The following is a 16406-nucleotide window of genomic DNA, read 5'->3' as shown; positions in this document are numbered from 1 at the left end:
GCTTAGCAGTATCTATAATTAAGGCATTGAAAGAATGATCTGCCGTGAGTAACCCTTCTTTGAAGTTCGCTGGGGCTAGTTTTGATAGAGGGCTCTTTCATCAACATATTTCGAACGCTTTCGGTATCCCGAGTTCAGGGACTGGATGCCACAGGGATGCGGAATATCATGTAGCATGGTTACCATGGTCAGGGCGTGAAAGGGACAGAAAATAGTCGGATAAAAAAAAAAATGAAAATAAGAAACCGACCTACCTAGCATTGACAAAGACAAGCTTTGAGACGGCACCAGTCGGTATTGAGAAAGGAATATTGTCTCATATTCCAGAATGCATCGTCAAGCCTAGTGTGACTCTCTTTGCTGGCTTAAAGGATCATGTTTCGGAGGTGAAGAATGCGTTCGTACCAGTTAGCTGGGATTCCACATTCCGACCCCTTCACCTCCACTACTAGCTTGGCTCCGTTCAAGGAAGGTTCTGACCGATCAGCATGACAGCATCCCGAAAAACAGTATAAAGTATGTTGATCGTCGAAATCGACATATCCCAACCCCGTTCTGGTGGAGGGACGACCGGAGTCACGTCATGTTGGAATTGGGAACGGGGATTCTAGGGGAGTGGGAAGGAATTCCGACCCAGATACACACCTGGGGATTGAAGGTGTTGATAGTCAGCTACTTCTGTTTTTGGAATTCAGGGTGATGGACAATATCGCTTCGACGAACGATCGAACCTCCCATTCCACGAACAAACAGACACCATAGGAGACCATAATCTAGAGAACACCCTCTACTCAGTGTCGGTACAAGAGTAGGAACAAGCAGTGGATCTCCCGCAGTATAGTGCTCTAACAGCCAGACTATATCAAGATATCCATGGAATTGACGTCTCCAAGCGATATGATGACAAGTTGAAGGATCAAAACGGAATAAACTGGTCAGCTGATCGATCGATTGGAGTATACCTCAGGCTTCCACAATTACCAAGTCAGCACAGTTGGTATCTATGTAGTCGGTACCTACTACAAGACTAAACGTTTATTGACTTTCAGTTATATCAAGAATCATTGGCAAAAAACGTTCGGTATCAAGACCTACCCACCACTCGCCAATTGATGTTTTTGTGTCGGATAATCAAGATAAAATGTCAACAAAAGGCAGGGAGTATCAGGCGATGGTCACAATAGCATATACACACCGCGGGATTGCATACACGAGTAGACCCGAGATTGCGATACCTAACATTGTAATGATCCACTTCAAATTGAAAGACCAAGGTTCGCTCTACAATCTAGAATTAAGCCTCCGTTGAACAGGTCCTAAAAAGAGATACCCGCCCACCTGTATATCCATCCATAATCGCCAAACCTTATCAAATGAAACCTCCAGAAAACCAGTAAAAAAGATAGCACAAATATCCAGGTAGAAACGAACCCAATATATTAAACAACCCACCCTCCCCACTAGTCGCATCAGTACGCGCATCGCAGCCGCGCGATCGACATCGACACCAACCGGCGCGGCCTTAGTCACGCGAAGATCCGTGGATCCTGCCCCAATCGCAGAGCATCCTGCGATCGAGAGATCGTCGGGGCTGGGTGTCTATCATGATGTCACGGGTTTTGATATCTGGGGTTTTATTGCTATCTAGGCATCTTATGTACCTGGGTGTCTGGGTCTTATGTACCTGGGTGTCTGGGGATCTGTGGATGGTATTTTTGGGTTCGTGGGTTTTTTGAGGGATGAGGTTTTTTTCTTGTTTGGGTGAAGGTGCTTGAGGGTTTGAAGCATGGTTTATTCCCCTGCTGTTTGAACGTCTCTCTTTACAAGTCCCTTTCTCGAACGATCGGCAGGCTAGTGTAGATTATTGTATTGATTCTATCGAGTTTCCTATCGATTCATCCAGTCCTATCCAATCCGTAATATATGTCTGTATATATCGAGATATATACCGGTGCAAGCACCTGAGTCCGAGGCAGCGGATCCATGGCGTATGCCGAATGGCCCGATGCGAGTCGGTCAATGTTCGTTGTGCTCGTGGTCGCAGGCACTGTTCCTCCTCAACGAGGAGACGGATTGGCCTGTCAGGATCAGTCCCTGGTCCGAGATTATCTGGACCGATCGGTTGGGATGTCGTTCCTATTCGTGACCACGGCGGACTGGCGTCGTACGGATGTGTGGTGTCTAGTTGGCGGTTGTTTGCCGCAACTCTTGCTGCGATGCATGCCATTTCCCATATTGCTGGGGTGAAGATAAATTCAGGGCGACTGGCGCACACCACTACGCCGCATCGTGACTCGATGTCGAGCCGGAGTCCGGCGCCTGCACACAGACCAACTCGAGGTCGATCTCTTCTTTGTTTTTCAGGGCCAGGCTATTATAGGACGGCCCGCGACTGAAGATCGCCACGGCCACCTGCTCCGCCTGCTGATGATCGCTCATGTTGTCAATATACCAGGTTTTCCATGGGTTGCCCGAGGAACCGGAGGGCTGCAGTTTGGCCGATTTGTCAACGTCGATTTCCTGGGCGAATTCTAAATAAGGTCAGAGAAGATCAACAAACGAGAGTAAAACCACACGTACCAAAGACCGGGAAATCCTGGACGTCGAAAAACTGAGGCGGACAGCTGCGCAGATACGGCGGATCGAGTCGCAGCTGACTGATCACCGTGTTCAACGGGTCATCGTAGTACTCTCCCTTGACCGACAGTTGGTAGATCGCTTCCTGGATCTCCTCTTTCAGGTTGGTCGAGCATTGTGACCCCCACACTCCATCGCAGCCGTTGTTACTGCCGGACGGCGTGCCCGTCAGGTTGCCCACGCGCATGGCGACCTCCAGTGTCCGATTGGAGTCGATGATGGAGTTGTTGATGTGGTGCACCTGGTAGTTAAGCCAGTACGACACCTTGGTCATGGGTTCGTGACCCTTCCCGCGCGAGTTGGCATCGTAGCCATAGTAGAGGGTGAGCTGATCCAGGAAGAGAGGACGGAAGGAGAAAGAAGCGGCGGTCTGCGCTAGAGCATCGAGACATCCTCCATCCCAGAAGGAGCAGATCTGACTCGCTGACGACGGTACCGCCATGGTCAGCATCAGCACGACCGCTGACACCATCCCAGAAATACGGGCCATTGGGGGCCTGCGAAAGTGGACGTGGTGTCCAAGAGTAACCGGGCAGAATTAGATGCGCGAGAATGGGAGAGCAGCGGCCAGGTCGACTGGCATGCTCGTGGGCGGGTGGTGGTTGGAGTGTCGCTGGTTGGTCGGGGGTCGACGACGGAAGGGATGGGAGACAGAAGACCGAATCCGGTACTCTTCACGGGCGTCGAAGGGGTGATGGCTATAAGTGCATAGGCGCAGCGCGACGGTTGATTTTGCACCGGTCGGAAGGGCGAGGGAACCAGCCTAAGCCGCTTCGGCGGTTCGTCCGTCCCAGAGGGCGTTTAGTCGAGGATTTGTCTCTTGGAATGATCCGTCGCGTATCCGTGATCGAAATATGCCGTCGGTGTTACTTTTCCTTCGCTGCTTCTCTGTCTTTCTTTCTTCCTTTCCTTTCCCGTTCTTTCCCTGTTCCTTTAGTCTTATTTCTTCTTCTTGGAGTGACTTTTGTCCTGCACCAGTCCGTCGAGTTGTGAGGAACCCTGTCTGTCACAAGAGGGGATGAGAGCGATGATGGGTGGGAAGGAAGAGGGTGGTGACTGGTGGGAGAACGAATCCGGCTCGGATAGATAGCTCCGACAGGTTTGAAAACAGCGGGTGATTGCTCGAGTGGGTTGGAAAGTCGTCACACTGGAGAGAAAGAGGGGTTCAAACCAGGACAGGGATGGAAGATCGGGTAATCCGAAGGGAGTCCGTGAGCAACCAAGAGGGAGAAACAAAGAAATGGTGAAAAATGAAAGCAAGAGGAGACAGAAGAGAAGGAAGAGGGAAAGAGGAAGGGAAGAATGGAGGAATGAAAGGAAGAATGAACCGGGAGGTATGGGAAGATGATCCGATCGATAGAAGGTTGGGAGGATGAATTACGGTGGACTCAATCCTCTGGTTGGTTCAGCAGGAAAATGGAGTTTGTTTCTAGTAGTTGATCTGGGTTGATGAAACAGGGAGTTGGGCTCAGCAGACTAACTCAGTCTTCAGTACTCAGTACTCACTGGACATTCTTAGACATTCTTGGCTTGGCCGCTAACAGCCAAGTCCCCGCATACCTAACGCCGAAATTGGCAGTTCCGGCGGTTGATCAAGCCAGGAGTCCAGCATTTCCAACCACTCTCGTCCCTCGATTTCTTCCCCCCTGGGTTTTCACGGGTTCTCGATTCATTCTTCTAGATGGTTGATTACATAGCCGGTATTCTTCCTTCCAATGATACCGGAGATGGTTCTATGGTGGTTTTACTGGTTCGGATAGGACAGATCCAGAGGACGCCCTTATTGAACGGAGATGGTTGATATATCACAATACTTTCGAGGGAGTGTACCTACAGACAATACACTCCTATCCTTAGTACTCCGTTCTCATGGGAATGACGGTATCGTGGAAACTAGAGAGTCAGTCAGGATTAATTAATGACTGAAACTATGTCTTGATGAACTGCTAGTATCAGCCACTAGCCCATGACCAACGGGGAGAATCTCCACTCCCAGGGTCTTTCTTGATTGACCCTAGCCAACTTCAATTGTCGGACTCCTGCGCCGGTTGGTCTTATAGGCTAGTGTTCCAGGTTGATATCTAGCGGTCTCTCCTCCCCTCCCCATCGGAGACTCCATCGTCTAGTATGATCACTGTTCTATTGCCGCCGTGGACCGTTGGATCGTAAATAATCGACGGGGGATATGGTTCTTTCTCTCCAGCACTATTGTTGCTTATTTGGTTGATCCCCCCCACCACACCCCAAGGCTGATCGATACATGTCAGACTGGTCGCCTTCTCTTGGCAAAACAACCACACCAGCAGGGAAAGGAAGGGGAAGGCAAAAGATAGTGAGGAGAATATCTTGGAACGTCAGGATGACCAATCCCCAGACAAGAAACGCTTGCGGTCTCCCAGTCTCACAATCTTGGCTGTGTTTGTCCCTTTCTTCTTTGGGCCACAGATCCGACGGTGCTTGGTTCCTCGGTCGTGACGCCCATGGTCAGCCCCATCTGGGTCCATCGGGTATCCAACGGCGCACTCGTTACCGGTCCTTCATCCGAGGCCCAGTTGACCGTTACAGTGTTGGACTAGCGCCAGGATGAACGAGCAGGATGAGATTTCTCGATGCATGGTTATCTCCGGACTACCACCACAACTGGCTAGCTGTCGGGTCAAGCCGTTCACTCATCACTACGGACTAGGTAGCTACGATAGCTGGTGTGTGTCTAATTACTGTCCTGGTTTGGCCCCGTCCGTACTCCTGCGCCGCTTAACTCGGTAAGAACTGTGGCACCCGAATAGAAGCAGTGGTCGAATCCATCTATCCATTTCAGGGAAAAGACTCCGAGAGTTTATGGTTCGTCCCGGATCAATCTTCTTGGTTTTCGCGCTAGGACGCCCAATCTGCCCTGTGCGGTGTGTCTGTCTGTATCGGCAATTCGGCATGCAGCCGCCCCTACCGTGTGTGATAGCGATGTCCATGCTACAGGATACAAAGGGTGATAGATAGGCGTTCTGAGATAGAAACCGTGATACACAAGGATGATAACGCATGCATGGACCGAACCATGAGGTCATCTGCGCGCTGGGAACATCCCTACGTCATTAGATCGGAGAGGATCTTTGGTCTTTACGAATCGAAAGGGGAGGAGAAGAAGATGGAAGGATCAAAAGTATCTCCACTCGGTAGCGAGCTGGGGGGATCGCTAGTGGGCAGGATGCAGGAATGCTGACGGTCGGAATGTATGATGCCTGCCTACTCTAGCCGGGTACTACCATTCAAGGGGCGATGATAACCGCCATTACCTTGATGATACTCGAGGTCATAATGATAGTACTTGGAAAGATCAACATACAAGAAGTGAGAAGGAAAATAAATATAGAAGGGAAAATCAAGAAAAAAAAGGAAGAAAGGAATTGAAGAAAAAAAGTGGGCAGGTTAATATCCGAGGACCCCGGTATCCAATGATACCCACCTTGTATTCAGGCCAGGTACCGGTACGGCCACTATACCGTAGTCACCTACCGTGAATGAGGGTAATTGTGTTTAGTTCCGACCGGTAGGTCGTTTCATCAGAATAGTGACAAAATAACCATGTGAGCTGGAACTATTGAAACTGGAATTGCCTTATTAAGTGAAGTCTCCAGTCCTAAACTGCAACCTTCCTTATATATGATGATTCGCCTTGCGTAATGCCAATCCATGCTGATGATACGTTAGACCAGTAGAGGCAAACTCCGCACTTGCATAAGGCAAAAAATATATTTGATTTCTGCTCCGTAGTGGCTAGTCTTAACTATACAGTGACGAGCTGACAATATTTTCTATTTTCTATTACTTATTGATTTTCCCGTATCTTGATTGCCACTCTTCCTCAGTAAGCATCTGTTGCACCAGATGACAGATTGACGATCAGTTTGATCTGCCCCGATCAGATCAGATCAGATCAACCTGTGGATCTCCGTCACAACAAACTCCGATAATCTCTGCAGTCGGAGAGCAAGCAATCGCCACAGCCCAAACACATGGTCCTGACAGTCCCAAGCTCCAACAATGAATGAATGACATTAGTCCAGCTGGCCCGTCGAGGATCGTCGGGCCGGAAACAGCTCAATACCATTCGGTTCATCATGTGCGTGGTATCCATCCCTGTCGGTTAGGGCGTGTCACCCATCATCAAACTGTGACAACCAGTCAGGTCAGCTCGGCTGTTCAGCCTTCTGCTGTGGTAAGGTAATAGCCGCCGTTTGCCTGGCTCAGGCTTGACTAGGCTGTCTGCTGGCTGGGCATGCCCCTCCCGATTCCCGAACTACTGGTGTATTTTGGCCTATGAGGGTGGGTTATTTGGGGGGATGGCTGCGTCATTGGATTTTGACGGAGGGGGTAGGTTCTCGTTTTGGTTTGGTCTGCTATCTTGTAGGTGACTTGCTTGGTTGTCAAGACGGGTACGTTTGGATGTTAGCAATGGAAACTATTACTTACTACCTTTTGAAGAGAGACGCAAAGGAGGAAATGATTCCGAGGTCAGCATCGGGATGTATGTAGTGGAAATCCAGCATAATTATACAGTGAGATTATATACAATGGACGATCCATGTAAAGAAAAGCCCTGACTCTACAACCATCCTTACTGATTTACTGATAAGATAAATCCCAATTCTATTTCGCATAACCAGAGAGGTTCATTGTGTGGAATTGTATTGTTTTGACCCATATTTCTTGCAACCTTTTGCAACTATTCGCAGTTTTTTATACCATTATTATCATTTTATTTGGACTTTTCATCGGTCCTTCATAGTTATAATCATGAGCCTGGAGTTTCTTTGCGACTACCGTGGTATCCTCAAACATCTCTTTTGAAGCTATTCTTACTCTATCATTGACTTAACTCATTTTCTCACCAAGATGGCTCTTGTAAAGATGTCTAACTTCAGCCTGGTCATCGAAGCCATGTCTATCCAAACCGCCAACTCCTCTTGAGCAGTTTATATGCGCTTATCATGTTCAGATGGGTCGTACAAAGAGAAACACATCTCCAAGGTGGAGAATCTTACCTGGAAGACAAAATGCTTTTGCCGTAAGGTGCGGGAAGAACATCATTTTATTTGCCATAATACCCTCACAGACCGGTGTTTTGCAGGTTGTACGTCCCTACAGGCCAGTGCGCTACTGGTGGTGGCTTCAAACACCACGTCTATGATGTTTTCATAGATTTTATGTCTCGTATAGCTTCATGTTTGGCTGACTGAGGGGGCGTGTGGAATTGCAACCGGTCAGCACGTCAGCTAGCTTGCAGAGCTTTTCCCATACTATCTATGTTCAACTTTTCTTGCGATCTTGCAACTGTTTGAAATCTTCATATCTTCAAGATCGTTGATTTATCAACATTATGACTGTTTTCATCAGTTTTTCCACATATTCCAGCTTGATGAGTTACATGAGGCATCCAAAAAGGCACACATAGGAGCAAGCAACTAACATGCTTTCATCATCATTGAGTACTGTTTTCCATTGTAGATACTGTTTTCCATTGTAGATGAGGAGGTCTCGCTCCCTCGTCTAATAGCTTCTTTCTAACCCAAACATCTCTACCTCGTTTCCTGACTTGTGAAAATTGAACTACACCTCAACCTCTAATAAGCTTTGACGCCCCATTGACTGGGCCAATGCCTCTTATTAACTATACTAAGCCACTGACCCTATCTTGGCGCAAACAAAAAGCAACATGAAACTTCTCCTCCCCATGACCACACTTATCGGTGTGTCTGCTGCTGCAAATTACGCCCCTGGCCAAGACTGCCGCACAACAAAGGATGTGATGCAAATTGTATAGAAGGCAAATAGTACGTCGTGATACTAGAGTCTGGCGATGCGCGGATGGTCTGCGATCCTACCACTATTGATTCGCCTCGCTGTGCCCATGTCTTATGTATCGGTAAGGAATTGCCAGAGACGGTCACCAAAAAGGCAACGGCTGCTTGCGACCACATGAATGGAAAATTTCACGACAACAATTTTTTTTGACAACTATAGCATCAGAGTGTTATCCTGTTACTGCTAAGAACTAAAGCTGCTTCTGATATTTAGAATTTTCATTTTCCTTTCCTTCTCTCTCTCTCTCTCTCTTGTGTCCTTTTTCCGGTTTCTTTGCTTGTGATATTTGTGTATCTTTCTTAAAGCAGACGATGCTTAGTCTAGCAGACTCGTTTGAATATTTTAGTTATCTGGGTATGTGGGTATGTGGAGACTCCAATCGATCCTTGTGTACATATCTAAGCAGGTTCCGCACGACCGAAAGAAGGACAAACCGATAATGTATGTTCTCATCTATACTCTAAGAGGAGCAGGAAATTGGCTATTATAATATGTAGTGATATTTATATCAAACTTTATAGAAGAGAGAGGTTAGCGTGCATATAGTTCTGAGCAGCTTATAATCCCAACCGGCACTGCACGAACCAGTGGGAGCATATCATGCTTCAGTGAGCTGCACCCAATCGTGGTGCCACTGTGGTTGATAACGTCCGAGCCCATGCTCCAATTCTTCATAGTGCAACCGCCCCTTGAATTCTTCAGTCCTGAATGAAGATCATTGCTGGGTTATTGTCTTGACATGTATCGTACGATGCTGATTAGTGTCTGGGCATTTTGATGACGCCAAACTGGCGAACATGTCCTTCTCGCAGCTACCCCTCGCTTTAGATAGTAGGATCTCAATAGTGCTAGACCGTATACTGCCATCAACGGGTATATTGCCAACCGGATAACAAAACATTAAACAGGGGTCAATCGCTTGAATGGCGCGTGGAAAAGTAGAGAACCATAGCGTTCGATGCCTGAGGATTACATCAGATTACTCATCCTGTGTTGTTCGCCTCAGTAGACGTGTCATTAGGCCATGTTTCTCCTAGGTCATTAGATGGAAAGAAAAGCTGTCGAACTAAGACTGAAGATTGAATTTGTTTTGTACCTTATAAGTGATTATTCAAGGTAAGTCCTCAGTACCTTTCCTCCCTCTTTTTTTTGTCATCGTCATCGTGCTCCGGAGAGTGTGGGGAAACACCTCAGGACTCGGAGCTGTTACGTCGGGTGTGATTGGCCCGAGACCGGACTGGGAGAGCTCGGAACATGGATGAACAAGGCAACGCATAACTTTTCAAGCCGCATCCTCACTCCTCGCAATCCTCTATTTCTAGGAAAAGCTGTGCCTTTCTGCCGACAAGTTCGCGCCGCGCACCCACGACCGGTAAGTCTTTCTTCCACTCTTTTGATCCGATAATCTTCAAATTCCCTTTCATCCCTATCGGTTCAATTTTTTTTTAACGCCTCCGCCGTCGCTGACCGGTCGCGTAGATTTAATAGGAGAAACCGAAGGATACGGGTTCCTTTCGCTGGGTCATCATGTCAAGCCAATCGCCGTTACCTCAACCACCTCAGAACGTGGTCATTGACACTGCCTCTCTTCCGCCGGCCTCCTCTTCGTCGGTGTGGGACCGTGTTTCGAAATGGGTGTCCGAGAATAAGGCCCTGGTCTACACCGTCGCCGGTGTTGCCGTCGTCGTAACCAGCGCCGGTGTCGTGTACTACCTGTCCGACTCCAAGACGAGCCAGACCCCCCCGTCCGGGGAGAAGAAGAAGAGCAAGAACCAGAGGCGGAAAGAGAAGAAGAAGGCGGAGGATCAGAAGGCCAAGGCCGCCTCGTCCCAGAACGGTAGGTTATTATCGCCCCTTAACATTTGGCGTCTTCCGCCGATCAGAGAAAGAAAGAAAGGAAGAAAAAGAAAAGGAAAAAGAAAAAAGAACATGCCCGGCTGACAGTCCTTTCAGAGTCAGCCAAGAAGGCGGAAGAGCCTTCGGAGGAGCTTCCCGAAGTTGATGAGGAAACTGTTGGCCAGTTGTCGGAGGAGGTGCGTTGTAGTACCCTGCTCTGACCGTTCTTGTCGCGTCATTGGTGGATGCTGATTTATTTGTCTTTCGACTGCAGACCCGAAACGCTTACGCCAACAAGCTCAAGGCTGCCGGAAACAAGGCCTACGGCTCCAAGGACTACAACAACGCGATCGAGCTGTACGGAAAGGCCATCATCTGCAAGCCGGACCCCGTGTTCTACTCCAACCGTGCCGCCTGCTACAATGTTCTGTCCGAGTGGGACAAGGTCGTCGAAGACACCTCCGCCGCCATTGCCATGGACAGCGAGTATGTCAAGGCCCTGAACAGGAGAGCCATCGCCTACGAGCACCAGGAGAAGTACAGCGAAGCCCTTCTCGATTTCACCGCCAGCTGCATCATCGATAGCTTCTCCAACGAAGTGAGCCGTGTCGCGCTGGAGAGACTTCTGAAGAAGGTGGCGGACAAGAAGGGTAAGGCCATCCTCGAGGCCAAGGGCCGGAAGCTTCCTAGCCCGACTTTCGTGTCCAACTACCTGCAGAGCTTCCGTCCTCAGTCGCTCCCCGAGGGTCTCGACGAGGCTGCCGACCTGAGCGAAGACTCTGGCAAGGGCCAGCTGCGTAAGGGTCTGGTGGCTATGGCCAAGAAGACGGGCGACGGATACGAGACTGCTGCCTCCTCTTTCGAGAAGGCGTTGGAAGTTGGTGACTTGGGCGAATTCGAGGCCTTGGCTCTGAACATGCGAGCCACCTTCACTTATCTGTCCGGCAACGCCCTGGCTGCCCTGACCGACCTGAACAAGAGCATTGAACTGCAGCCTGCCTTGGTACAGAGCTACATCAAGCGCGCTAGCTTGCATCTGGAGCTTGGTAGGTTCACACTCCCTCATACTCATATCATAGATCGAATGTTCTAACAAAATCAAAGGAAACAAGGATGCTGCTGGCGATGATTTCGAGCTCGCCATCGCTCAGAACAAGGATGACCCCGATATCTACTACCACCGTGCTCAGCTCCACTTCATCCTCGGCGAGTTCGCCGAGGCCGCCAAGGATTACCAGAAGTCGATCGACCTGGACCGTACCTTCATCTACTCTCACATCCAGCTGGGTGTGACGCAGTACAAGATGGGCTCTGTGGCCTCCGCCATGGCCACTTTCCGGAGATCGGTCAAGAACTTCGAGGACATCCCGGACGTGTACAACTACTACGGCGAGCTCCTCCTCGACCAGCAGAACTTCGCCGAGGCCATCGAGAAGTTCGACAAGGCCGTGGAGATGGAGAAGCAGAGCAAGCCGCTGGGCATCAACGTGCTTCCCCTCATCAACAAGGCTCTCGCCTTGTTCCAGTGGAAGCACGACTTCCAGGAGGCCGAGAACCTCTGCCAGAAGGCTCTGATCAGTAAGTTTTCACCTCAGCTGTCGTGATAATTTCCGCCGTGCCAATGCTAACATCTCTCCCAGTCGATCCCGAATGCGACATCGCCGTCGGCACCCTGGCCCAGCTTCTCCTGCAGCAGGGCAAGGTTTCCGAGGCGCTCAAGTACTTCGAGCGTGCCGCCGAACTGGCCCGCACCGAGGCGGAGATCACCAACGCCATCTCTTATGCGGAGGCTACCCGCACCCAGTTGGAGGTGCAAGAGAAGTACCCCCGACTGGCGGCCCGCCTGCAACAGATGGGTGCCGGTCTGGGCGGTGCCCCTCCCATGTAAAATACCATGACCCCATATGCCATGCCTTTCCACCTCAACCGGGTGTGAAGGGAGTATGAATGCCATATCGGGAAGATTCCTTCTCTTTTGTTACGCGATTTTCTGTTTATCTTCCCCCCTCTCCCTTCCTCGGCTCATGCCTTGTTGAAGTTCCTAGGCAACGTGGTCACGCCTAACTCTTGTCCGTTATATTTCTTTCTGGTCTCTTCTCAACTTGTTCGGGGCGCCGGGGGCCGTTTCTGCATGTGTGTATTTACTAGGAATTTTTCCCCTTTTCTTTTTTCATCTTTTACCGATATAGGATTGTCATCTCTCTCTCTCTCTCTTTCTTTCCTTATCCCTTTTTTCCTCGTCCATGGTGATTGTCAAAAGAAGTGTGATCTTCTCTTCTGAGTTTTGTTTATCATCTCCTATTATACTCATGGACGATGGTTCCGGACATCTTTTGGGGTCGAAAGAAAAATGGACAAGGTTCAATAGTGCGGTTGACATGTATGAGTAAGAAGGGACGGGGGGATTGGGTATCATGTACTGTATCATAGCCAATGGGGGGATTATGCGTGGACTGAATCTACGTATTTGGGCATGGGATCTTCATCAATTTCGTTGTTACGTCTAGATCTTTCCTCTTGTTTTCTAGCTGTAGCATTAGGAAGGAGAGAATCCACAGGGTTGAAACAGATGAAGTGATTGAGATTGAGATATCTGTATATCTGTATATTCTATCAGACGAAGTTCTAATCTCCTACAGTCGAGGATACAAGTTACCCAAGTACAGTACTATACAGTTAAGTACCAGTACAGTCATCCGTTGTCCACCTGACGGGTAACCCCACTCTTCCGCCTATCGGGACCATCGGCGTCATCATCATCATCATTCTTTCATTCATTCATTCATCAAACTCTCTCCTCTTCTCCATCAACCTTCTCCTTCTCTGTGAATCTCTTCTCCTTTTCTCTCAACCGGTTCTATCCTACAACCCACTGAATTGTTGGTCAAATACTAAGTCTCCCCTGGATTCTTGTTCGGTTCCTGGAGATCTACTTATCTTGGGTTCTTCTGCTGCCCCGCCTGGAACCACTCCTTCCCTCTGGATACTTAGCCTGGCTCCACTCTTATCGCTCTCCGGTCCCTCCACATACCCCCATACTATCGTCGCTACTTCCATCGACAGCAGATCATACAGAAGCCTGATTGTGGGTTTCATCGTTGCAAGAGATCTATCGTTTCGGAGCCTTGAGATTTCCACGCGCTGGGACGTCCACGCCTGCTACGTTCCACGTAACAAGGACGTGGTTGTCCAGTGTCCACCGCACTTGTCTGCCTGACGTCGCCCCGTTGACCTCAGGCTGAGTCTATAGGGTATGCATCACCCATCATCCCACCGCCCCCCCTCCCCGTTCTTCTTTGTCTCTGGACTTCGTCTGGTTTCTGTCTGCTGTTATCAACTTTTATCGGTTCTGGCTGTGTTTGCTGTCTCCCCGATTTGTTCTGTTTCACATTCGAGAGGCTGTTCCACTGATGTGTACTTGTACGAGTTTCATGTTTTAGGTGGGTCATCGCTCGATGACTCTTGTGTTTGGCACCCACTGACACCTTTTATCCAGACAGCGTCCGATTTGTGTCTCGACTCTACAAACCACCGCAATCGATACCATGGAGATACCGACGAACAAGGGTATGTCATGCCATTTTCAACCCATGCGTGGCCTTGCAGAGTCCACCTCGCTGATAGATATCTCGCATGCTAGCGGTGATGAAGTTGTATTCCTCTGGAATCAACGATACCTATCCTTGTCGTTATTTGACCTTCACGGCCTTCTCCCCCGAATTTGTCGTGGGCCGGGCTTCGAATCGTCAGACAAAGAACCTGACCCCCGCTCTCGACAATGCGTTCTACGAATCTCGAGTGATGTCCCGGAATCATGCGACCCTCTGGGCGGGCTTAGACGAGAAGGTACACTAGTCTGGCAGCTTGATAGATGCGGGATGATACTAATGACAACCTCCCCTGGCTTAGAAAATCTACATCCGTGACGGCGGCTCCATGCACGGAACATGGTTGAATGGTGAAAAGGTCCCCGGGGACAAGGACACTGCCATTCACGACGGCGACTTGGTGACCTTTGGGGCCCAGGTGATCCGTGGAACTGGTATGTCCCAACATGTAAGGCCCATAGTCTACAGCGTTATTTACAGGTGATCAACAGAGACATTCTCGCCGCTGAAGATTCGGTGTGAATGCGACTGGCTAGGACCTGGGTTAGTGTCCTGCAATTTGAGTGGCCTTGAAGCCTCTGACATGATGAGCAGGGACTCTACCTTCCAAAGAAGACAGTCGGATAACACTTTCGTCGTCCCCGATGATGACGATGATAATGAATTCCAAACTACCCACCCGAACGGTTCAGCTTTCTCCCCGATAGATGCCAATTCTGAAGCTGGTGACTCGGAATCCTCGGGCTCCGGTGGCCTCTCGCCCCACGAGCTTGAGTCGCTGGTTACGTCGCCGTGGAAGAACGATTCATCGTCGATCGTGATTGGAGATAATGACGAGGCCACGAAAGGCGATGCCCCCACCAATGGCCAACCCCCTCATATGGACGGTGCTGGCATCGGCAACTCGGAGCTTAGCCCTATTGACCTGGACGGCGACCGACCGCTTGCAACCCCCAGGATGACCCCACCGTCTGTAGTGATCAAGGATGGGGAGCCAGTCGGCCTTTTGACCCACCAATTCGGCGATTTTATGGATCAGGGGTCTGTTGTGTTCGACTCTGATGCCGAAAGCTCGGAAAGCAGGTCCGATCTCGGCGAGGAGGTCGAAGACTACTCAGACGACGACTCTATTTCGGAATCATCCTCTGGGTCTGAAGCCGAAGAATCAAAGATGGACCACGAACCAGCAAAGGCGAGCAGCCCTCAGCCACGAGTGTGGTACCCGCCGCTTGTGGGCAACCCGTGGCGCTATGAAGGCAAAGCGCACGGTGTCAACCCTGCGTCCATCGACAACCACGGTCAGACTATGCCGGCCGTCAAGCTCAATCCCATAATTGGCGGGTTTGAATCGTCTAACACTACAGGGGTGCCGTCTGGATGCAAACTAGCACCGTTCCAGCCCAGACTCGGTCACTGCTTCACCAACTTTGCCGTCTCGTCCGCACCAGAGGACTGGTCATCTCAGGAGGACCCCAGGCAGCCGCCCGCCCACGGGGTCACTTCGTTGAGCCCTGTCAGGAACCTCCCGCTTTATCATGATGGTCCTTTTGTCAACGCCCACGTGCCCAACTTAGAGGACGTTACTGGTTCGGATGCCCGAGAGAGTGCCCTCAATCGAAACGATGACGCGCCACCACATGGGGAAACCAATGTTGATATGACGGACGTGCGCGAGAAAAACAGTTCTGCCCGGGCAACAAACAACACCCGAGTGTCAATCTCCGATATCATTGAAGCATCATCTGCTGCCCAGGACACCACTCAGAATCCGCCCCGGAAGAGAAAGGCCCTGGATATGGAGATCGATTCGCTGGTGTGCGATATGGCCACAGGCAAGCATCGCGCTTCCTCGACCGGACCTTCTCTATGTGCGGAACGTCCGGGGACATCGACCAACGACGATTCCTATCTGCCTGACGCCCAACCCCAAGAAGGAGTGCCGCACTTGGAGACGCGCTCTGAAATCATCGACGGCTTGGCATCTTTGAACGGAACTCAGACAACCAATAGCGTCAGCTCACCGATCCCAGCCCCTGTGTCTGGCCCTGATCGCGAACGGCCATCCAAACGACCGAGAACCTCGCCTCAAACTATCCGGAGCCATGCAGCCTCTGCCGCTGTTGGCGCCATTGTGGGTGCTGTGGGCATGGTTGCGGCTCTGGCCGCACTGCCCGCCGATTATTTCCAATGAGTCCATAGGTCGGAGTTGGTTCGCCTTTTGGACCTGCAGCTTATTACAACAGAATTTTTCCAGGATGAAGACTTTTCGTTTTTTTTTTTTCGAAGCTATTGCTTATTCTCGCAGTTTTTTCCTTAATGTATTCGGAGGGGGTGTTATGATGCTTGGGTGGGAATATGTGCCGGCGCATGCATGCACTAGTTTCCTCTGGATGTATTTCTTTTATGAGGCAGGTAATGACAGTATGGATGAATGAAATGAATCAATGAATCAATGAAATGTAAATC

General features: G+C 50.0%; 3 protein-coding genes across 3 annotated transcripts; 2 read left to right on the top strand and 1 right to left on the bottom strand.

Annotated features, from left to right (window-relative positions):
- Positions 1 to 2262: 2262 nt before the first annotated feature.
- Positions 2263 to 3309, bottom strand: P168DRAFT_107927 (uncharacterized protein). The gene is made up of 2 exons (XM_024832542.1): positions 2581 to 3309; positions 2263 to 2531 (listed from the first exon to the last, which is right to left on the bottom strand). Exons 1-2 carry the CDS (start codon positions 3125 to 3127, stop codon positions 2278 to 2280), a joined length of 801 nt encoding a protein of 266 aa, XP_024694873.1. The 5' UTR covers positions 3128 to 3309; the 3' UTR covers positions 2263 to 2277.
- A 6714-nt stretch (positions 3310 to 10023) lies between these two features.
- On the top strand, positions 10024 to 12220 carry tom70 (putative mitochondrial outer membrane translocase receptor (TOM70); the record flags this gene model as incomplete). The annotated part of the gene is made up of 5 exons (XM_024833311.1): positions 10024 to 10333; positions 10441 to 10529; positions 10607 to 11378; positions 11437 to 11910; positions 11973 to 12220. 5 exons carry the CDS (start codon positions 10024 to 10026, stop codon positions 12218 to 12220), a joined length of 1893 nt encoding a protein of 630 aa, XP_024694872.1.
- Positions 12221 to 13418: 1198 nt separating this feature from the next.
- On the top strand, positions 13419 to 16405 carry P168DRAFT_107729 (FHA domain protein). Its single transcript, XM_024832541.1, has 5 exons — positions 13419 to 13583; positions 13833 to 13899; positions 13973 to 14178; positions 14242 to 14374; positions 14432 to 16405. The coding sequence occupies exons 2-5, from the start codon at positions 13878 to 13880 to the stop codon at positions 16129 to 16131; spliced, it is 2061 nt and encodes a 686-aa protein (XP_024694871.1). The 5' UTR covers positions 13419 to 13583; positions 13833 to 13877; the 3' UTR covers positions 16132 to 16405.
- Position 16406: the final 1 nt, after the last annotated feature.

This window comes from Aspergillus campestris (assembly GCF_002847485.1).
Source record: "Aspergillus campestris IBT 28561 chromosome Unknown P168scaffold_3, whole genome shotgun sequence".
NCBI classification, from domain to species: domain Eukaryota; kingdom Fungi; phylum Ascomycota; class Eurotiomycetes; order Eurotiales; family Aspergillaceae; genus Aspergillus; species Aspergillus campestris.
Note: the sequence above shows the minus strand (reverse complement) of the source record. Positions and strands in the feature narration are given on the sequence as shown.